This window comes from Ixodes scapularis, unplaced genomic scaffold (genome assembly GCF_016920785.2).
Source record: "Ixodes scapularis isolate PalLabHiFi unplaced genomic scaffold, ASM1692078v2 PGA_scaffold2__306_contigs__length_199485367, whole genome shotgun sequence".
Classification (NCBI taxonomy): Eukaryota; Metazoa; Arthropoda; class Arachnida; order Ixodida; family Ixodidae; genus Ixodes; species Ixodes scapularis.
The window spans coordinates 29,616,266-29,637,408 of NW_024609857.1; the positions used below are offsets into that span (position 1 = coordinate 29,616,266).

At 48.8% G+C, this 21,143-nt stretch overlaps 1 protein-coding gene across 1 annotated transcript; it reads right to left on the reverse strand.

Annotated features, from left to right (window-relative positions):
- Positions 1–7,094: 7,094 nt before the first annotated feature.
- On the reverse strand, positions 7,095–21,104 carry LOC115314718 (proteasome subunit alpha type-5). The gene is made up of 8 exons (XM_029973839.3): positions 21,015–21,104; positions 20,561–20,656; positions 19,048–19,174; positions 16,088–16,155; positions 12,490–12,656; positions 10,870–10,972; positions 7,333–7,419; positions 7,095–7,240 (listed from the first exon to the last, which is right to left on the reverse strand). The coding sequence occupies exons 2-8, from the start codon at positions 20,654–20,656 to the stop codon at positions 7,163–7,165; spliced, it is 726 nt and encodes a 241-aa protein (XP_029829699.1). The 5' UTR covers positions 21,015–21,104; the 3' UTR covers positions 7,095–7,162.
- Between the last annotated feature and the right edge of the window lie 39 nt (positions 21,105–21,143).

The window sequence follows — 21,143 nt, forward strand, 5'->3', positions numbered from 1 at the left end:
TGTCCGAAGAGCGCCCTGGTGCAGGTGGCTCAGGCAGGTATTCGGACCGCTGCCACAATTGTGGACAGCGCGGTCACTTCCAAAGAGAGTGCCCAAATGCATCGTCAATGCAGAATCAAACAAATGGCGGAAGGGCTGGAAGTGGCGAGAGGGATTATCAAGTCCCGGCCAACCCTCGAGAAGTAAGAGGCCGTGAAAATCCGGGCAGTAACAGAGAAACTCAGTCGGGAAACTATTACGGCCGGCGTCGCTGAATCCCAGATTACAGCCGACGACGGCAAATACGACAGCTGGGAACACACAAAGGGTTACGCTTGCTCCATCCGTATGTCGATTGCAGCCTATCGCAAAAATAATCGAACCGCGCATGACGATTACCTTGCTTGGTTTTTCTTTTGCCGCGCTTTTGGATACGGGGGCCGCTATCTCGCTTATTGGTGACGACGCACATGAGCTATGCAAATCAAAAAAAATAACGCTCCGTCCATCTGACACTCTTTTGCAGCTAGCTTCTGGTTTCGCAAAACCAGCGGGTGGAGCCGTTAGGCTCAAAATTTCGTTCCACGAAAAGACACGGCGTCAGCGCTTTCTTTATCTACCGGGGCTCGCCGTACCCGTAATCTTGGGCCGAGATTTTATTGCAGGCGAGAACATGACGCTTGATTTCCCTGGTGGAGGCTACCGGCTAGGAAGCCAGACGGAGCTCACTCCGTTTACCAGGCGAGAGGACTGCATTACCGGCCCAACCCTCCCGACCCACTTCACAGCGGCCCCAGCTTTCCTGCCTGCAGGCATTAACGCTGCACTACAGAAGTGCCCGGCCAATAACCTTCAAAAGATTAAGCTGGAGGACGTCCTGCGGCCGTTCTCTCCGATGTTCACGGAGCGACCAGGAAAGACAGACATCCTGCTGCATCGGATTGAAACCGGTGACGCTCCGCCCTGGAGGTGCAATCCGCGCCCCATCAGCGTGCACAAAAGGAAACTCCTGGACAAGGCACTCGAGGAGATGATTGACACCGGTGCAGTACGTGAGTCAAAGAGCCCTTGGGCGTTTCCTGTGGTCCTTGCTCCAAAAAAGGATGGAACCGCCAGGCTTTGTGTAGACTACAGACGCCTTAACGACCTGTCTGTACGGGACAGTTACCCTTTCCCTAGTATTTCCTCTGTAATGTACGCGCTCGGTAACGCGACTGTGTTTACAACGCTCGATTGCAGCCGCGGGTTCCTTCAGATCGAGATTCACCCGTTGGACGTGCAGAAAACGGCGTTCATCTGCCACAGAGGATTATTCGAGTTCACCCGCTTGCCGTTCGGTTTGTCAAACTCGCCAGCGAGTTTTCAACGTTTGATGGACGTTGTACTTGGCGACGCAAAGTACAACTTTGCAATGGCATACATGGATGACGTAGTTGTCTTCTCGCGCACGTTCGAAGAACACGTCGAGCACTTGAGAATAATACTCGAGCGAATGCGTAGCGCGGGTCTCACAATTCACCCGGGAAAGGTGCAGTTGGCCGCGCCAAAGATCAATCTTCTTGGTTTCGTGGTTGACAATGGCACACTCCGTCCTAACGAGGAGAAGGTTCGCGCGCTAACGGAGTATCCGTGCCCACATGACGTGAAAAGCCTGCAGAGGTATCTTGGTATGATTGCATTTTACAGGGATTTTATTCCCTATTGTTCCGAGATATCTCAGCCACTCAATCACCTCCTTCGAAAGGGCATCAAGTGGCACTGGAACGTTGAACAACAGAGTGCATTCATTGCCCTCTCGGGGGCAGTGACTGAAAATGCTTGTCTGCATCTTCCTGATCTAAACCAACCTTTCGTTTTGCAGACAGATGCAAGCGATATCGGCGTGGGTGCTGTTCTGCTTCAGGAGCATGACTGTGTGCTTCGGCCAGTTGCCTTCGCAAGTCAGACACTTACTCCCGCCCAGCGGAACTACAGTGTGGCGGAAAGGGAATGTTTGGCCATAGTATATGCGTTAAAGCGGTTTGACATGTACTTAGACGGAGCAACATTCCAAATTCAGTGTGATCACTTAGCACTTTCATGGCTGAAAAGGCTTCAGAACCCTGCCGGTCGGCTTGCTCGTTGGGCGCTTATGCTACAGCGATACGACTACACTATCGTGTACAGACCTGGTGCAACAAACAAAATTGCTGATGCTCTTTCCCGCGCCCCCCTCCCTGAGGAGCACACGCAGGAAGGTCCGGGCCTGGTTGCTGTCGCCATCACAACGCAGGAATCACCTGAATCACGGTGGGGAGCACTGATCACAAGAGAGGAACTTCTCAAGGCTCAGCAGGACGACGGGCTGTGTCAGCGGGTGACCGCCTCGCTGGCAATAACGAGCACGGTTAATGGAGCGAGTGACGAGCAATTCGACTCGTACTTGCTGAGCAGCGACGGGCTCCTGTTGCGCTACATCCCTCAAGCTGATGACGACCCGAGCAGCTCGGCGTTCCGGACTGTGATACCTAGAAAGTTACGTAAGTCTTTCATCACATACATGCACAACTCCGCACTAGCCGGACACAGTAGTGGGAGCAAAACGTATGATAAGTTGTCCCAAATTGTGACCTGGCCCGGCATGCGGCAAGATGTACTGAGGTATGCGCGTAGTTGCCCGTCATGCCAGAAAGCGAAGCCACGTGGTGGTCAACCCCCAGGCCTCATGCAACCGATCGTAAGCCGGAGCCCTTGGCAGATCTGTTGTTGTGACGTCATGGGCCCATTCCCGCGCAGTCCTCGCGGAAATCAGTACTTGTTCGTCGTAACGGATCATTTCACGAAATGGGTTGAGCTGTTCCCTTTGCGCAAACTGGACTCGCATAAAATCTGGGATTGTCTGCTGCAAACATTCGCGCGCTTCGGATTCCCGACGAGTTTGATTTCCGACAACGCTTCTTATTTCACTAGCAAGGTGTTCGTGGATGCGTGTGCGGTGCTGGGAATTGAGCATAAACGTACATCACCGTATCACCCGCAAGCAAACATCACTGAAAGGGTGAACCGGAACCTTAAGATGATGCTCGTTGCGCATACCGATCGCCACAAGGACTGGGACGCGAAGCTCCCAGAAATGGCCTTCGCCACTCACACCACGGTTAACCGGTCGACCGGTCTCAGCCCTGCCCAGCTAAATTTTGGCAAAGAACTTGCCTTCCCGCTTTCGAACGCTCTTCGCTCAACAGAACCCACATCGCAATACCGCAGCTACTCGAAGTTTGCAGACGACCTCCGCAAGCGCTTCTCGGACAACCTCAGAGAAGCTCGGGAGAGCCTCGACGTCGCCAGACTGCAGCAGTCCGAGCAGTACAACCAGGGACGCCGAAACCTGCAGTTTGAGGTGGGAGACCTCGTGCTCAGGCGCACTCATCCCCTGAGTGATGCAACAAGGGGATTCACGGCCTCACTGGCAAACAGGTGGGAGGGTCCATTCCGTGTTGGCAAAAAGCTGTCCCCGCTCACATACACACTTATTTGCTGCTCCAGTGGTCAATCCACAGGACCCATTCATGTTACCGACCTAAAGTTATTCCACAGCCAAGAAGATTTCTCGCAGGATCCAGCAGATGGCAGCAGCAGTCGGGTCCCTGATTCCCCCTCCCCGCCACCCCGGCGGTACAATCTGCGACGTCGGTGACAGCTAACAGGGAGATCACGAAGCGAATAACAAAAACATTTGTTCTTCACCCTTAAAATTTTGAACGCTCTCCGGTTCATACCCCATCAATATGTTCTCCTTTTGAGAGGGGGGGGGTAGTATGTCCCACCTGAGAGCACTTATTGACTTTTATTTTCAGGGGCCACGCGCGGCACGCCTAATGTTGCGCTCATCGGGCTGTTTCTTATTTTTATGAAGATGGAGAGAGGGTGGCGATCTCATCACCGCGGCCGTCGCTGCCATATCAGCCACCACGGCCACCAGGGCCGGGGGACCCATTCGAGGTGGCGACCACGGTCACCCAGACCACAAGGACAGGGGCCGGGGCCATCACGACGAGATCAGGGCAACGCGGACTTCCACATCCTCTGCCGCCGCTGCCGGCGACGGCCACAAGCCACCGTGACAACATGGATGGTGCAGACCGACGGTGGACCGGTCGGCTGGGCATCCCGGCAAGCCTGGGAAGAACAACCACGCCCAGAACGCGGGGAGGCGCACGTCATCGTCCCCGAGCCTTTCAGGGGACTGACATTGGAGGACCGCCACCCCAACGATCCAGCGGCGCAATACACCGCAGAGGAACGGAGGCTCCTCTGTCCGCTGTGCGGAGTCCCGGAGCTCGCTCGAGAAACACACCGAGCGGGGCTCCTACACGTGACCCGGGAAGCTGCCGACCGCGCTGCGAGGCTCCAGAACCACGACGAGCTGCAGAGGGCCATCGAAGTCGTACGAAGGCAACGTCCTCAACTTCCGAGGTCAAACAACCACGACGAGCACGTCATCGACATGCCTGACTTTTGAGGGGGGGATTGTGTGGACGCTATAGGGGGCGCCACTGTGTAGAAAGCGCGGGGGGCGTTACCCCCCGTGAAAGAACGTATAAGAGCAACAGCGGGGACGCCAACGGAAGAGAGAGAAGCGGGGCCTGGAGCGAAAGGTACACGCTGCGGCGGTGTCGACCAACGACCTTGTTAATACTAACTTCATGTTTACAATTTACTAATAAATGTAGCTTCACGTTTTCCGAAATCCTGGCTCCGTGTTGTTCCGCCGGGTTGGGCACGCAGCAAGGCAACTTTCCCACAACCTGAACCAACAGACTTACCTACTCATGGTCGACTATTATTCCAGTTACCCGGAAGTGGTCTCACTCAACTGTGCAACAGCTGGGCATGTCATCCAAGTACTCAAGAGCATTTTCGCTCGTCATGGCATCCCATCTACTCTGCATTCAGACAACGGACCACCCTTCCAGTCCCACGAGTTCGCTCGGTTCATGGCACCTTACAGAATCGCACACCAGACAAGCAGCCCCAACTTCCCACAGTCCAATGGGAGGCAGAGTGCATGGCGCGTACGGTGAAGACCTTGCTGCGCAAGGCGCACAATCCGTGCCTGGCTTTGCTTAACTACAGAGATACCCCCCAGACCCTCCGGTTTCAGTCCGGCAAAATTGTTGATGGGGCGCCGACTCCACACTCGACTTCTCAAGGAGGGGAGATTGCTGGTGCCAAGTAGCAAGCCGCAGGAGGAGGTGGCTACCAAGGCCGCGAAGCTCAAACGTCGGCAAGTCACTGACTTTGATCGCCGCCATCAAGCTAGAAACCTCTCGCCACTGGAAGACGGTACCCGTGTCTGGATTCGTCCAGAACGAGTAAAGGCTACTGTCCTCAGTCCAGCGCATCGTCCCAGGTCGTACGTGGTGGAAACTGATGAGGGAGCAATCTGGCAGCGCAACCGGAGAAACTTGGTGCCTTTCAGGACAGGCAATGAAGACCTAACTGCGAGAGAAGAGGCCCAAGGACTGGCTCCTTCTCAAGAGCTGGCGGCACCTGCAGCGCAGGAACGGGCTTCACCTTGACAGCCACCTGCACCTGCAGCTCAAGGATCGGCTCAACCTCAACAGCCACCTTCGCCTACAAGCCACAACCTCCGGCGCAACGAACCCGACTTGGATACCACACCTGCACAAAGAACCAGGTGTGGCAGACGGGTGGTGTGTCCCAAGAGGTTGAACCTTTAGTGTGATTCTGAGGGGCGAGATGTAGAGGGCGCAACCCTCGTGTGTGTGATTGCCGCAGGCCACCCTGCGCCACCGCTGGGGGGCTTGGTATATTATTTTCAAGAGAATAAAGTTACTTCTGGTTCTGGGCATGAACATGTTGGCACGAAGGTCTCTGCATGGTCTCCACACTTCGCACCGTGAAACATGAATCTGCTGCATCTGCAACCTGCAGTATCCTTTCCTGTGACACAAGTTTGTAGCAAATTCCTGCGTGTTTATTACATCGTGAAACACGAATTTGCCATGTCCGCGATATCAGTTCCTGTATCACATGGTTTGTAGCAGATGTCCCGGTGTTTATCATTAATTTTTGAGGAAGTTTTGCTCTCGCATCCCCAATGATATACCGAATTTACTCGCACAATAAACGCACTCGCGTAATGAACGCACCCCCCAAGTCGGCTCTCAAAATTTCGACATTTTTTTTTCACTCGCGTAATACACGCACCCCCAACTCGGAAGTCAAAATTTTGAACCCCTCCCTCCACGCGCGCGAAATGAAAGCACTTTTTTATCCTAGTGCAGCGAGGTCGCGAATGCATGGGCAGCGTGGGCGAACAAAACGCCTTGCAAAAGGCGTTAAAAAAATTCGCAAAGATCCAACCAAAGCAAGAAAAAAAACATGGAGAGGAGCTTTTTTTTTTTTGCACAGCGCAGTCTGGACTTTGGGTTCGCGCGCGGCGCGCAAGGAGGTAAGAAAGAGAAGTGGAGAAGCGTGAACGAAACAGCTTGCGAAAGGCGGCAAAAAGAAAAAAACCCACGGACCTAAAAAAAAAACAAAAACTAAGAGGAGCTTTTTTTTTTTTCTTTTGCACAGCGCAGTTTGGTTACGGAAGGGGGGGGGGGGGGGGGGGGGGGTCGTGCGTCGCGCGCAAGGAGATAAGAAAGATAAGCGGAGAGCTCTTGCCTAAACAACGCCTAAGCAAACAAAACAGCTTGCGAAATACGGAAAAAAAACCAAGGAATTAAGAGAAAAAGAAAACAAAGAGGAGTTTTTTTTTTGCACAGCTTAGTTTGGTTACGGGGTAGGGTGGGTAGGGTGCCGCGCGCAAAGAGAAGAAGTTACTTTGATTTTTCAGGATAAAAGGTCCGTTCATTATGCGAGTAAATATGGACGCAAACATTTTACTTCGCGTAATGAACGCCCCCCCCCCCCCCCCCCAACTTTGCATCGATTTTTCGGAAAAAAGTGCGTTCATTCTGCGAGTAGATACGTATCCCACCCCATGTTTTCCACCGTTGAACTCTTTATTTTGGGTGGGTGTTCTAAGGGAATTTTACGGCAGTGTGAAAAACCCACAAACCCTCCTTTCTAGAGACTTATTCTCTGCACAATATGACATAGGTAGATGAATGTGGAAAAAGCTTTATTCAAATTAACTGCCAGTGCTTTAAAAATATCAAAGAAAGAGTTGCCCTCAAATTGTTTTGATAACTTCCTCCACCTCTTCCTTAGAAAGCATGTGGTATCCTTTCTCCTTGGTGACATTAGCAACCTGGAAAAACACAGTGAAAGACATTCAGGACAAATTTGCACAGAGAAGAGGTGAAGCCCCGGAGAGCTAATGTGAGGCATAAAGAAGCTTACCTCGACGTTCGTAGAGTTCAGCTTTTCTTCCATCACTTGCTTGAGTATAGTCAGTGCATCTTGGGTGGCTTCTTTAAGCGTCATCGACTGTTGAGGACAAAGAACCCCTCCTTAAGGTGGGCGGTGGCAATAAGGCTACAGTGGAACCTTGATTGTGCATCCCCCATTTATGAGACGTCTCGAGTTTTACGATGAATTTGCCCAGTCCTGACAAACTCTCCATAGAAATACGGTATAGACCACTTATAACGCAACCGCTTATAGTGCAGGACCGGGTATAATGCGGCTTTTTTAAAACCACCGGTTCGCCTCCCATAGAACTCCATGTAATTACATACCGCTTAAAATGCAGGCACGCGAAGGGAAATACCAGTTATAGTGCGGTTTTCTGAACAGCCCGGCGACCGCGCCGACTGACCGACGCAGAGAGCACGCTTCCCTGTGCGACACTAGATAACGGCGCGAGCCGCAAGCGGCACTCGCAGGGCAAGGAGGTTGCTCGAAGAAGCGGGGAGAAGCGAAGAGAGAGGCTTCAGTTGCCATAGCGACGGAGGGATGCACGCACGTGTCGTTCACATGCGTGCGTCCCTCCGCTCTGTGCGTTGGAAACAACCGCAACGACAGACCAATCGCAGGTCGAGGAGAAGTGTTCGCGCGCGTTGCATGTTGGTCGCGGGCCGGCCGGCCGGCTGCTTCTATCCGCAAACATGGCGCCGGTTTTTATCGTCGACGTAGGCGGCGTGGTGGAAGTTCATCGTTCCGCGTAAAAGCGCTATCCTTGACTGTGAATTTTCGTTGTGTGTCGCTATGATAACCCAGCACGTACTAGAAGGGAAGATCCATCTACTCGTGCGGCGATGTTGTGGCGGCACTCTCAAGATGGCAGAAACGCTTGTGTCGTCGTGTTTGTTTACTTCGACTACAGTGGTGCTTTCTAAGCATTTGTGTTTTCGAACATCGCCCGGATTTCTTATCTGGAGCATTTCATGCCTGTGCTCAAGTTGAAGGTATTACTGGCGCGTACCGTATAAAGGATGCGAATTTTCACGCGTTTTCATCGCCGGAGAAAAGTGATTAGGGTTAGCAATCCTGAACGCTCGCGACGTCCGTCCGCAACCCGCGACGCCGTTAAAAGGCTGCGCCAGGCAAAAGTCGCTCATTTCTTTCAAAATGTGTGACACACTTGAGAGAGAAGTGTACTAGTCTGGTGAAATAAAGACTTTCCTCAAACTAAGCTTTATTTTTCATCTAACATAAAATAAATTCTTTTACAAAGGTAAGTTGTCTGATGGCGTGCATTTTGGCCTAAAAAATTGATGTTTTGGTTATAGCGCGGTACCGCTTATAGTGCAGATTTTCGCGACTCCCCCGACATAACTTATATGCGGTCTACACTGCAATGCATTAAAAGTTTGGTTTACACGACGCATGATTCTATGCTTCCCGTGTCATGCGACAATCCACCAGGGGCCCAAGATAGTCGCAGCGCCAAGCAGGAGGAGCAGGAGATGGCACTTCACCCTTTCCGTCCCTGCTCTCCTGCACCCCATGTTGTGCTATATTGACTGGCTCGGCGGTTTGGCATTGCGTCTTTTTTCGGCTATTCCCAACTTTCTTCCATGTCGTTTTCTTCTGCACGCTACCTACGGTGCCACCACAGTTTCCACCTTTTTACTCTTGTTGCTTGCCCTAGGATTGCCCATGCCGTTCCCGCTTTAACAAAGCGAGAAAGATCCAACGTTGCAGTTGTGCACTCCGGCAAACAATGTCTCGTAAATGGACACCACTAACGATAGGAGAAAAGCTAAAGATTATTCAAGAAGCGGGAGGAGGGGGTGATGAAGGCCAGTATTGCCCGGGACTTTGAAGATTCCAGAGTCGTTGCTGAAGACAATCCTCCCTGAGAAAGAACCACTTCGAACTGGACACCAGGGCCGTAACCAGGGGGGGGGGATAGGGGGTTCTGAACCCCCCCCCCCGAAATTTTTTTGTGGGTACGGCCCTGGTCGGTGCACAGGCAGCCAGCCGATTTTAATCTCCACCTCTGCGCACGCGCAGTGGCGCCGGTCGGCTACCGGGTACCAAACCGGGATCGGTTCTCCGGTTTGCTGTAACTCTCCATTATATGCCACCGATGCACATGATTCATAGGCGAAAATAAGACAACAGACACTTTCAAAATGGCCGCCGTTGTCCCCGAAACCCCCCCCCCCCCCCCCCCCCCCCCCCCGAAAGTTTTTTCTGGGTACGGCCCTGCTGGACACCATGCACTATATTGCCAGTTCGTGGGACGCAATTCCTAAGGACACAATCGCCAACTTGTTTAAGCACTGTGGCTTCAGGCGAGATGATGGCTCTTCCACCAGTGACACCATGATCGTGGACTATGTCAACGCTAACGACAATGTCCCCGTTTGCGACACGGCGGCACTGGACAAAAGTATTGAAGACATTACCCTGCTTCCTGCTGACACTTTGGACGAAGAGGACAGCATCGCAGACGCCGATGTGTGTGTACCGGCGTTTTTGGAAGCTTCACAAAGTATTGACAAGATTCGACAGTTTGTTTGTATCCACAACGTCTTTGACCTGCTTCCATAGCTTACCTGATGTTGCGTGACCGCAAGAAAGTCCAGCTGGCGATTACCGATTTCTTTTGAAGTTTTAAAGGGAGAATAAAGTCCCTTGCACCTTTACCACGCAATTTCATGATTCCATTTTAATTTCTTGGAAAGTTCTTGCTTCTTCAAAGTAGAGCAGATTATTAACTCGGACATCATTTAAAACTTCTGCGTGCCTCTTTCGCGTAAAGTTGAGCACTGTATCCGTAATTAGTGTTTTTTTCTGATGATACGAGTCGCGGATTGGTAAACAATTTTACATAGTCCTGTCAAAGTCGTACGATTGGGGTTCCACTATAGAAACCTCGGAATCTCATACCAGACGCCGATGGTTGTAGACACTTCAGGTATGACAGGAAAACCTCATAGAAAGTTTACGGAGTCACATATCTAAAGTGGTGTTCACAAGAGGGGAAATCCACAGAGGGATGTGCGCGACGTCATCAGCAAGCACAACTCTATCCTCAGCTTCATTGTTCACACCGACAAGGTGCCAGTGGTACCGACACCAATAAGGTGTCGTTCCCATCAGGGCATTCGCAGTTGAATTCAGTAGTTTCCAGTCTTTACCTCTCTGCTAACGAATTTAGCAGTTTCTAAACCTGACACCGAAGCTTTTAATAACAAACTATTGTTAAAAGCAAACTGATTTTTCGTAAAACTGAAATTTTACAGCTCGAGCATTCCCTCTGCTCCCAGCCACAGAGCCAAAGTCATCACACCACCTTGCAAAAGCGTGGTGTATTCATTATGCAGTGTGAAGACCACTTAGGCAGGCAAACAATTTTGTGACCAGGCGGGACACGAAAAAGACGAAATAAACTTCTTGCTGCTGACATACGTGTCACAAAACCAACAACAGTACTTAAATGAACACACCATTGTTTTCTTTCTATATGGCAGAGGAATACTTTACCTTGTGATACTTTTCTTGAAGTGCCTGCTGTGCGCCCTCTGAGCCCGAACCGATCGCCTTGGCATCGTACTGGACGTAGGTGCCAGACGGGTCCATGTGGTACCTGCAATGTTACCTTCATTAGTTGATTACTAATTACTAATGAAGGTAACCATAGACATGGTTACCTTCACTGGTGCATTTCTTCATATTGATGCATTTTAGTTTCACAAATTATCCAGCTTTTCAGCCCCGACTGAATTCCGAAATTGAATGTGTGTGTGGGACCATCGGTGATAATAGGGGAGTGTTGCAACACACCACAACTACTGCAGATGGGTAGGTTAACTTCATCTTTAGATCGTGTATGGATCACCCTTCAAAAGGTAGAAGCATTTACATATGCATGGCAGAAAAATTAAACACTCAGAATTTACAGAGTTTTCCAGGGTGTGATTAAATCCCTCGCACACCAGAGCTTCTTTGTATGAAGTTGTAGGAGCTTTATTAAATACAGAATATTCATTCCTTTGTTCATGAAGCCCCTTCATTATTGCAAAAAACAAATAACACTGATTTTTTTTTTTTAATTTGTAGCAAAATTAATTTTTTGGGACAGAGAATTATATTCCTCAGTAGTTTAAAAAACAAAAAAATATTTGCATGGTCCTCCATACTGGCACAGTACTCATATAATTTTTAATTGGGTTTCCTCCAAGTAGCACAATGAAAATGATAAAAGCTTTCATTCAATATTATTACAGGAAAGTCATGTGCTTTATTTAAAGTAGTAATAGCTCATGAACTTTGTAATGTAATTTATTATGCAGCACTGTTCTCTTGTTACCAACTCTAACTTCGTTACTTGAGAACTGGAGAATTTTCAACATATTTTGAAAGTATTGATTCAAAGCAAAAAAAAAATAGACACCAGATTATTGCACAAAATATGAGGACAACTAGCCAACATACACTTGAGATGCTGCAGAAAACAATGCATACTCGGCAGCAAATGGGCCAGAACATCAAACACGTGCAGTGACATTAGAAAATACCAAGTTTCGAAACTTTCTAAACAAGATTTAAAGACAAAAAAAAAAGTGAGCACGTTCCATCGCAACATAGCCGAGAAAATACGAGTGAATTATTCTTGAGAAGTTTAGCGCCTGCAAAACAAATGGGGAACAATTCTGACAGTCCAGCAAAGGAGTGAAGATTAATTCTGACAAATCAGCAACCTGTAACGTGTAACCGAAATCTCAGTTACACGACACCTGCTCCCTAACGAGCCTTTGCTGGATTGCAAGCAACCTCGGCTGGGACTTGACCCAGTCGGCTGACTGGGAGTCTGTGGATTGATCTTAGCCTCAGAACCACCGAGATGGCTAAGCCGCAAAATTTAGCATACGAACATGAAACGAACCTCAGCTTTGCACACCTTATTGTCCCTACAATGAAGATTCTATTCTTAACTCGCAAGCACGCCACGATTTCTTCGTCGTCCCGGCTTCACTCTTACCATTTGGGACTTTTCAAACCAATGCACCGCGTTTTTCCTTTCAAGCCCTCAGCTCCGCGACGAAGTATGCACACGCCGTTTCTCGTCTTTCAAACGGTCAAATCCCGATGAAAAGTACTCACAGCTGAGGGCCCTTGGGGTCAATGCCGGCAAACAGGATGGCCACTCCGAAGGGACGGCTCATGGCGTTGCCGTCGTCGTCGCTGTCGCCAAACTGGATGGCCAAGTTGGACACGGCCTGGGCCACACTCTCCACCTGCATCTTCTCGTTGTACAGGAACCAGTGGTTCTGCAGCAGACGGGAAGAACAAACGGTGTCCGTGGAGTCCTTGCCCGCTGCTCGTCCCAAGAAAGGGCCTGACCCGCGATGGAGAGCCATTTATTTGTGGAGCCCAAGGTTCAGCGGCCGACGTCGCCGCGGCCGTTTTTTGGTCACCGACAGAATAAAAATGGCAGGGCACGTCTTTTGAACGCCTCGACTGCGGTACGCGCTCCGTGACTTCTGCCATCCTCTGGCTACACACATTTGAGGTGCATGAGACATTGAAGCTTTGTCGAAGGAGGAAAGCTCGCGGCGGAAGCGGGACTACCGACACTCCTTCCTGCCGTTCTCACCTTGTCGGTGACCATTATGGTGTTCCTCCCACGCAACTTGCGTCTCAAGCATTGACCCTGGTACTGCTCCTCGCGGATCTGCCATACCCCAGCCAAGTGTCCAGATTTCCACAAATCATGAGACACAAAAATCTAGAAGAAACCGCAGCTGCCCCTTTGAATTTCGAGCTTGCATGTGAGAATGAGAAGACTATTTCGTGCCCCTGGGGCACAAACACCGTCTTCTCAGAATGAAAAAGTATAGAAGAAATGGTCAAAGGGATGGAGCCGGAACGGGCATGACTGCAACGATGCCTCCGTGAACAACGAATGAGAACTTTAACTGTACATATGCTTGTAATCGCTTGTATATCGAACTCAGTTTACACAGTGTATTTTATTTTGTAAGAGTTACCCTGACCCGTATATCGCTCATTCAGCTGAAGTTCTCCAATAGTGTTTTTGTTTTAAACAGAAGGGCACGGAGCATGAATTTTAAGAAATTGTCTTTGAACTTATACATACTAGAGCTAAGTGTTCGCTTTTAAAGTTGTTGGTTGATGCGAGTCTGGGTACAAGAATGTAACTTCAATTTTTGTAACAGTGATGCTGGCGAGTTGATCATCATTTTCTGCAATGAAAAACTCTTTCCTACCTCCAGGTATGAAAGAGATTCCTAAAGCTTTGGGTCTAATTGCTTCTCATAGTTTGTGTACAGCGTGCTTGCAGACTCCGCTCTTTTTGTTTCTATGTAATATTCTCTATGGACAACGAATAGAAAAGTTGAAGTGATGTGTTTGTAGTAACGGCAATCGCAATAGAAGAAAGCTATTCAGAGAGACTGCAAATTAAGGCTTAATGCTAGCAGTGCGGCACCAAACTTGTGCCAGGCACCAGCGGTTCCTTCGGGCTGACAAAGAAAAAAGGCACAGAGAACTCAATTGCCACGCACCTCAGCGACGCACGTTCCAACTAAGTGAGAACCGTCATCACGAGATTTCTACAATGGCTAGCATGTTCCGCTTTTTGCAACAAAGGAGACCCATCCGAGCAGAATTTACCACAAATTAAGGGCCACTGACAACCACAATATATCTTTCTTTATTATTGCAGATGACCTAAAGTGATTCCCAGGAGCCACCCCAGGAATATTAAGTTTGAGAAGTGCATCTGCAGAGAAAAAAAATATTTTCAGAAAGCTGGATTTGAAATGCCCACCCGAATCTACGACATAGTTAGTGAAATGTTGTGCTCCCTGCCTTTTTGAATGACTTCAACTGGGAAGTGTCATTTAACTTTCCCTCTTTCCCTCTCATCATTCGTGGGCATGTGCCGCCCAACCAACAGCAAGAGTATTTCGCGAGACCTTCTTTCGCGTGTAGCCGACACATCACTTTTCAGTTCCTCATTTTTTTTGTTGGTTGGTCTAAAACGATTTTTAAGAAGGTAAGGAAGAGTACGACATGTAGCAGACCTCGATGAGCGACAAAAGAGGTGATGTCGCAAAGGTGCTGCGTAAAGTTTCGTCCCACCAGATCTAAAAGTGCCATGCTACGCAGTTTTTGCAAAAGATGATGTGCAACGTTATGCGTGGTAGGCTTCGAATAACAGCTGCGCGTGCCAGTCTCATACCCACTGATCTGTTCTCGCCACTTTGTTGTAGAGGACTGTAAGAAAAATGTCAATGTATCCAAATCGTCAGGAGCTGGATTCCGACCTCGACTGAAATGTGCTGTCGTTCCGACGAACATTCCGGTACCACACTATTTTGAGAGCATGAAGAAAAAGCTAGACGACAACCAATGTTTCGTCGTTAACCTTTCTGGTCTGATTTTTGTTTCTCAAACTTGGCGGTGTAGTGCCTTTAGAGTCGTCATAAATAACATATCTTAGGAATGACAATATTATTTATTACAAATATGCAACTTGCAGCACCTCTCGACGTTTTCAAAATTACCTTCACCAACTACGTCATCAAAAAAAGAAGCGAGGAGATCAAATCTGGAGGGAGAACACAAACTTTGAAAAGCTCTTTCACGCACCAGAAATTTTGCTTTGCTATGATATTTTGTGTGTGTGTTTTGCCACGCGCTTTTGAAGCGTTTGAGACGGTACAAAAAGTATTAATCTTAGGGTTGTCAGTGGCCCTTTATAGGAATACTGAACCAAAATTTGGATTTCGCGGAATAAGTCCGCAGAAGCATTGAATGGGACGCTACTAACTCCAAAACCTCACTCATACATCGATAACTCGAACAGATGGCCGTATTTTTGGAAAAGGGCGCCATCAAGCGAGGACTCTGACGTCGCGATCCTCCTGGAACAGTCGAGAATGAGGGGACGTGGCGTTGCTTCTCTCCTCCTCGCTTCGGTTCACCAGCTCGACAGGACGAAGCCAGGAGGAGAGAGAATGAGAATTGCGATGTGAGTTGTCTCGTCGCCCTTGTCGGCTGTGTTCAATCGTGGACTTCTTTTCCAAAAAGACGGCCATCCGTTAGAGATATCGCTGTACGAGTGCTGTCTTTGGGTTCTGCAGGGTCCCGCCTATCGCTCCAGCCCTGTTTTGTGAGCTCGAAATTTCGGCTCAGTAAGCCTTTAAGGACAAGGTGCTTCTTGTAATGTCTGATCATACTTTGTGTTACTCGAAGACTGAAGTGGAAAGCGCCAAATGTGTTGCATTAATGCTAGGCAAGCCCCGAGATTGCAGAAAAAATATCACTACAGTAGTTCAATACTTCTTCCACTTACGAAAGGTCCCCCGGATTCTGAAGCAGAAAACCTCATTGAAATCCAATGTGCCTTCTCTCCCAGTAACCTGCTATAGGCAATATATAAATTCTTGTATGTCCTTTAATGTGGATATTTTTACTTTCTTTTTTATTTCACATACAAATTATTTAGGGCAATATTTTAATTAAAATATGCAAATGTAACATAGATGAGTGGCACATTCTTATCATAGGAATATAACTGGAGCGCATTTTTTTGGCACCAATAGAACTTGTGGCGGGAGCTCATTCCAAGATTAAGAAAGAATGACGAGAAATGAGCATTCATTCCTGTTTTAGAGGAACATGTACAACACTAATAGGAACTCCTGTTCTACTAGCCACATTTTCTACTCACCTGGGCTTCAACTCGTGCCCTGTCCACCATTGTCCTTGAGTCTGCCATGAGACCACTGACAGCACAGCCTTCAAAACAAACAAGGAAGGAGACATAAATTTGCACAAAGAGCTTTCAAAGTTTTCAAGCAGTTTCAACTGCAAGGGTTGGTGCCACAAAACTACTACAAGCATTAGACTTTGAAGAATTAAATAACCAAGTTTTCCTTCCAAGCCGCATGCTTCCACAAACAAAAAAGTCCATTTAAGGGGATACTGAATTGAAACTTAAAATATACAGAAAACATCTAGAGGTAAGTCCAAACAGGATCAGATAAACCTGTAATTGATAATCGCATAGTTATATTTTAAGCAAATGGCTATATTTTTCATTTTAAATGCCTGGATTTTGGCGAGAGCTTCAAAATCAGCCATCGAAGAGCGCGATGCATCTCGGGAGATCCGGCTGATCTGGCGCAGTCTTGACATCATCATGCCTCGGAGAGCCAAGCGTACCGTAGTTATGAGTCTTGCAACTTGGAGGCGTCAACGTGTTACAATCTCGCTTAGTCGAAGTACCCGGGGGCCGTAGCATATTGCGGAGCCGGCGGAGCGGCCTCGAGTGAACGGTCGCGGACCAACGCGACGAGTGCAGACAAAGACGCCGCCACACCGCTACATCACCAGTGACCATGATGGCCGAGAAGCAATTTGCCCTAGAGTCGTATTTGTACGACCCGTCTGCCTTGTCTTCGTTGCCCACAACAGGTAACAGAGCTTATTCATAAAACAAACAAAACATAAGAAGAGATCCGTACACGTTTTTTAGATGTCAATTTTATTCCGACATGATGGTACGCCAACACATGTCAAGTTAGAGCAGTTTTTGGGAGCAACTCGATGCCGGTCCAATATTTCTCTGCCGAGCGTCACGTAACCATCGAGTTGCGATTGTCTAGAGGCCCAGCGGTTCACAAAATCGGCTGTAAAAGATTGTTCCCAAAGCGGTTACCTACTGCTCGGTGCCATAGTACGTCATGACCGCCAAAATTACGCCTCGGCTTGTTTTGCGCTGAGTTGGAGAGGAAGAAAACCTTGATATTTCAATAATTTCTCGTGTAGAAGTTAATAAACCGAGACGAAAACAGATGCCTGCTTGGCGTTCAGTGAACATTGAAGGTTTAATGTAAAAGTTATTTGGCAAAAGCAAAAAGGTCATTTAATGGTCCCTGTAAATACAACACATCAGTAGATGTTAACGCCACCTCACACAGTAGTATTTGCTACTAAGTGGATAGAGGTAAGTAGAGATACAACTGCTAATTGCCAGGACGCAGGGGCGGACTTAGTATCTGGCCATACTAGGCAATCTTTAAAAGTGTTGCCACCTCACCCTCACCTTCACCTCCCCCCCCTCCCCCTCCCACCAGGCCATCAGAAGCCAATATGTTCACATATTTCTGCAGTCTGCTGTTGATGAAAGTTTTACAGTGAGTCCTGCTTTCTTCATGCTGTGGTTAACTTTAAAAAGGTTGGCATCACACTGGCCATCCTCCAAAACTTGTGCCTTCCTAAATCTGCTTATCTTGCCTATTGGTAAGCCTTCCCATGCTGAAACATATGTGCTTCATAAGTAGCATTTGATGCTTCATACAAAACATAAATGCACTGGTAACTTGTGGGCATTACAAAATGCAGGTTACCAAAACAGTCAAACGCTACTGTGTAAATAGGCTTTTTAGTTACACGCCAATGAACCCCAATGGCCAAGTCTACTCTAAACCATTATATTCAACATGACAGAAACATCATACTATATGACAGCAAGCATCCAACTGAAATACTAACTTTCAACATTGTGAAAACCCAAACCGAGGAATAAAAAAAGAGACGATGCACGCAAAGGCCTCCTTTTGGATGTGGTGTCTCCTTTTCGTTCCTTGGTCTCGGGTTTCCACAATATGGTTAATTATCTATGTTTTATATTTCCCGAATAAGTCTGAAAGTTGTGTAACTCAACAGCAGGCATCTGTTTAGGCTTGACAGTATGCTTGGACCATAGGCATAGACTACGGGGGGGGGGGGGGGGGGGGGCATTGGGGATTGTGCCCCCCCCCTGGTGAGATCTGGGGGAGGGGGGGGCAGAGCCCCCCCCCAAACCATGGTTCTTACCGAGACGCTGTTTACATGGATTCCTGCTTCAGAAGCACAGGGGCCTGGGTTCTACCCCCCCCCCCCCCCCCAACTTCACAGCTGGCACAAGCATTTTCTTTTTCAGTTTTGTGCTTCTGAAGCACAAAACTTGTGCCGGCGCATGCGCTGTGGTACCGGCGAGGAACACACGGCTACGCTAGCACGATGATTGACACTGACACACAGCGACGGACACCTGGCGATATATATACGCTGTAAAATGTACCCCCTAAAATAAACTACCAATAATTGCCGGCAGAAAAAAAAAAAAATTGCGTGGAAAAGCACCCCCCCCCCCCCCCCCCCTGAAGAACTTCTGAGCCTGCCCCCCCCCCCCCCCCCCCCCTTCCCGGGAAAATGGAAAGTCTGCGCCGCTGGCTTGGACCATAGTAAATCATGCAGCTTTCCTCACAAACAAACTTAATGCTGTTTGGCATGGCCACAGTATGTGCATTGATCCGGTTAGGAAGGACGCTAAATGTATGAAACCCAACTTCCTCACTGCACTTAATTGCCCATGCAGTGGAAAGCTCATTTACAGTTTCACCTTGCCCAGTTTCAAACTCAGATCAAAGCTTATGTACCCTGGCATGAATATGAACAGTCTGCGTAGGCATCAGAAAGTAATGACGGTTTTGGCAGTGCCTTCCTCTGACACTGCTTTGAGAACATATTTTAGAAGGCAACTGTTTCCTGCCTGCTCACCAGACTAGGCAGGCAACAATTAGACCGGTAAGACACGAGGAAAAGCAGTGGTGAGTGGCATGGTGCTGCATGGAAGGCACTCACCAATGTGGTTGTCAATCTCCACAATCTTCTCAATGGTGGTCGGCTCCATCAGGGGGGACGTCACCCTTTTCTCCACGGCCAGGACGACCCCTTCGGCAGTTTGGATTCCGATCGCCGTGGAGCCAAGCTGAGATCAAATCACAATACACTTTCAAGTCACCAGAAAGAAGGAAACGGAGACAACCACAAACAGAGAGAGGTAAGCTATTGGTATCTTGCCCCTGTGATATCTTTTTCGGTATGAACAAAGCTATACGCACTCCGGAGTGCATTTCAGTCGAAATGGCTATACGCACTCCACTAAACTCGTATAAAAGGAATGGTCACGAGTTTTCTGAGCGAAGGCATAGCATAGGGGTTAAGGTGTCAGCATTGTACGCAAGTGGACGCGGGTTCGATCCGTGGTGGGTCTACTCTTTTTTTTTTTTCTCAAACATTTTGTTTTGTCGAGGCATTGACAATATTTACGACATTTATTTTTTGCGATGATGTTGTCGACGAAACTTCGCAGAACTAAATGGTGTGGGTCTCCCTTTTCGGAGTTGCGATTGGAGACAGCGGGGCTTGGATTGCCGGCTGGACGCCGCGAAGCGACGTGTGCTGGTTAAGTTTTGTAATTAGCAGCCGATACTGTCGCCGCGAAGCGGCGTGAACGCAGGCGAGGGGCTGTGTTAACGAGCTCCCCAGTGATACACGCGCCGTTCGAAAAGGGTGGCCCGAGCGGCATGAGCTCTGCGCGGAGGAGTGCGTATAGCCATTTCGTCCGAAATGCACTCCGGAGTGCGTATGGCTTTACTCTTTCGGTATCGAGTTTTCGTGCAACGCTCAATTGAGCAGTCTTGCCGTTTACTCGAGTCAAACTGGCCGCTTCTTTTTTACAAGAGTAAAGCTATATGCACTCCAGAGTGCGCTTCGGACGGAAATGGCTATACGCACTCCTCGGAAAGCTCATGCCGCTCGGGCCACCCTTTTCGGACGACGCGTGTATCACTGGGGAGCTCGTTAACACAGCCCCCCACCTGCGTTCACGCCGCTTCATGGCGACAGTATGCGGCTGCTAATTACAAAACTTAACCAGTACACGCCGCTTCGCGGCGTCCAGCCGGCAACTCAAGCCCCGCTGTCTCGATCGTACCGCCGGAAAGGGGTCCCATACCATTTAGCTCTGCGAAGTTTCGTCGACAACATATTTTTTTAGTGTTCATCGCAAAAAAGAAATGTAAATATCGCCCAATGCCTCGACAAAACAAAATGTTCCAGAAAACGAAACAAAAAAAAGTCGGCCCACCGCGGATCGAACCCGTGTCCACATGCGTACAAAGCAGGCACCTTACCCACTATGCTATGCCACCGCTTAGAAAACTGCTAGTGACCATTCTTTTTATACGAGATTAGCGGAGTGCGTATAGCCCTTTCCGTCCGAAGTGCACTCCGGAGTGCGTAGAGCTTTATTCTTTTTACAAAGCAGCCGGTCCCATCGACTGAAGCTACGAGCTGTTCAAAGGCTACGTACCTTAATAGCCTCGATGGCGTACTCGACCTGGAAGAGTCTGCCTTCAGGGGAAAAGGTGTTCACACCCCGATCGTACTCCGAGCGTGTCATAAACATCTGCAAGGGAAAAGTAGCGTTGACCGGCTGGTGAGTGCTGTTTTTGTTGTACACTCGGAGAGTTACACAGCATAGTACCCCTCGTTACGATCTCACAAACCTTCTCCGACTGACGTACCAGACACGTAGTTCATTTCTAATCGAAAGGCCCGCTTTATGTCTAGGGTCACAGCATTCAAGAAAGCGGCGATGCCAGGAAAGCCAGCGCGGAAGCGTCGGATGACATGCAACTCTTGGGTACCACGGAGGGTTCTCGACGAGAAGAGTGCATAGCGAAGAACATTTACATGTCTATGTTGCAGGCAATGAGGTTTAAGGTATTTCGGTTCTATTTCGGCCAAAAACGAACGGTTCTTACCTTTACAGAGTGTTGATTTCAGCCACGGGATGAACACACACAAATCGCCAAACTTTCCGAAAGCTCGTGCGAGATGCAGCGCCACCTGGAAATTTGTATCACTTTTGTGGTGAAATCGGCGAAATTACA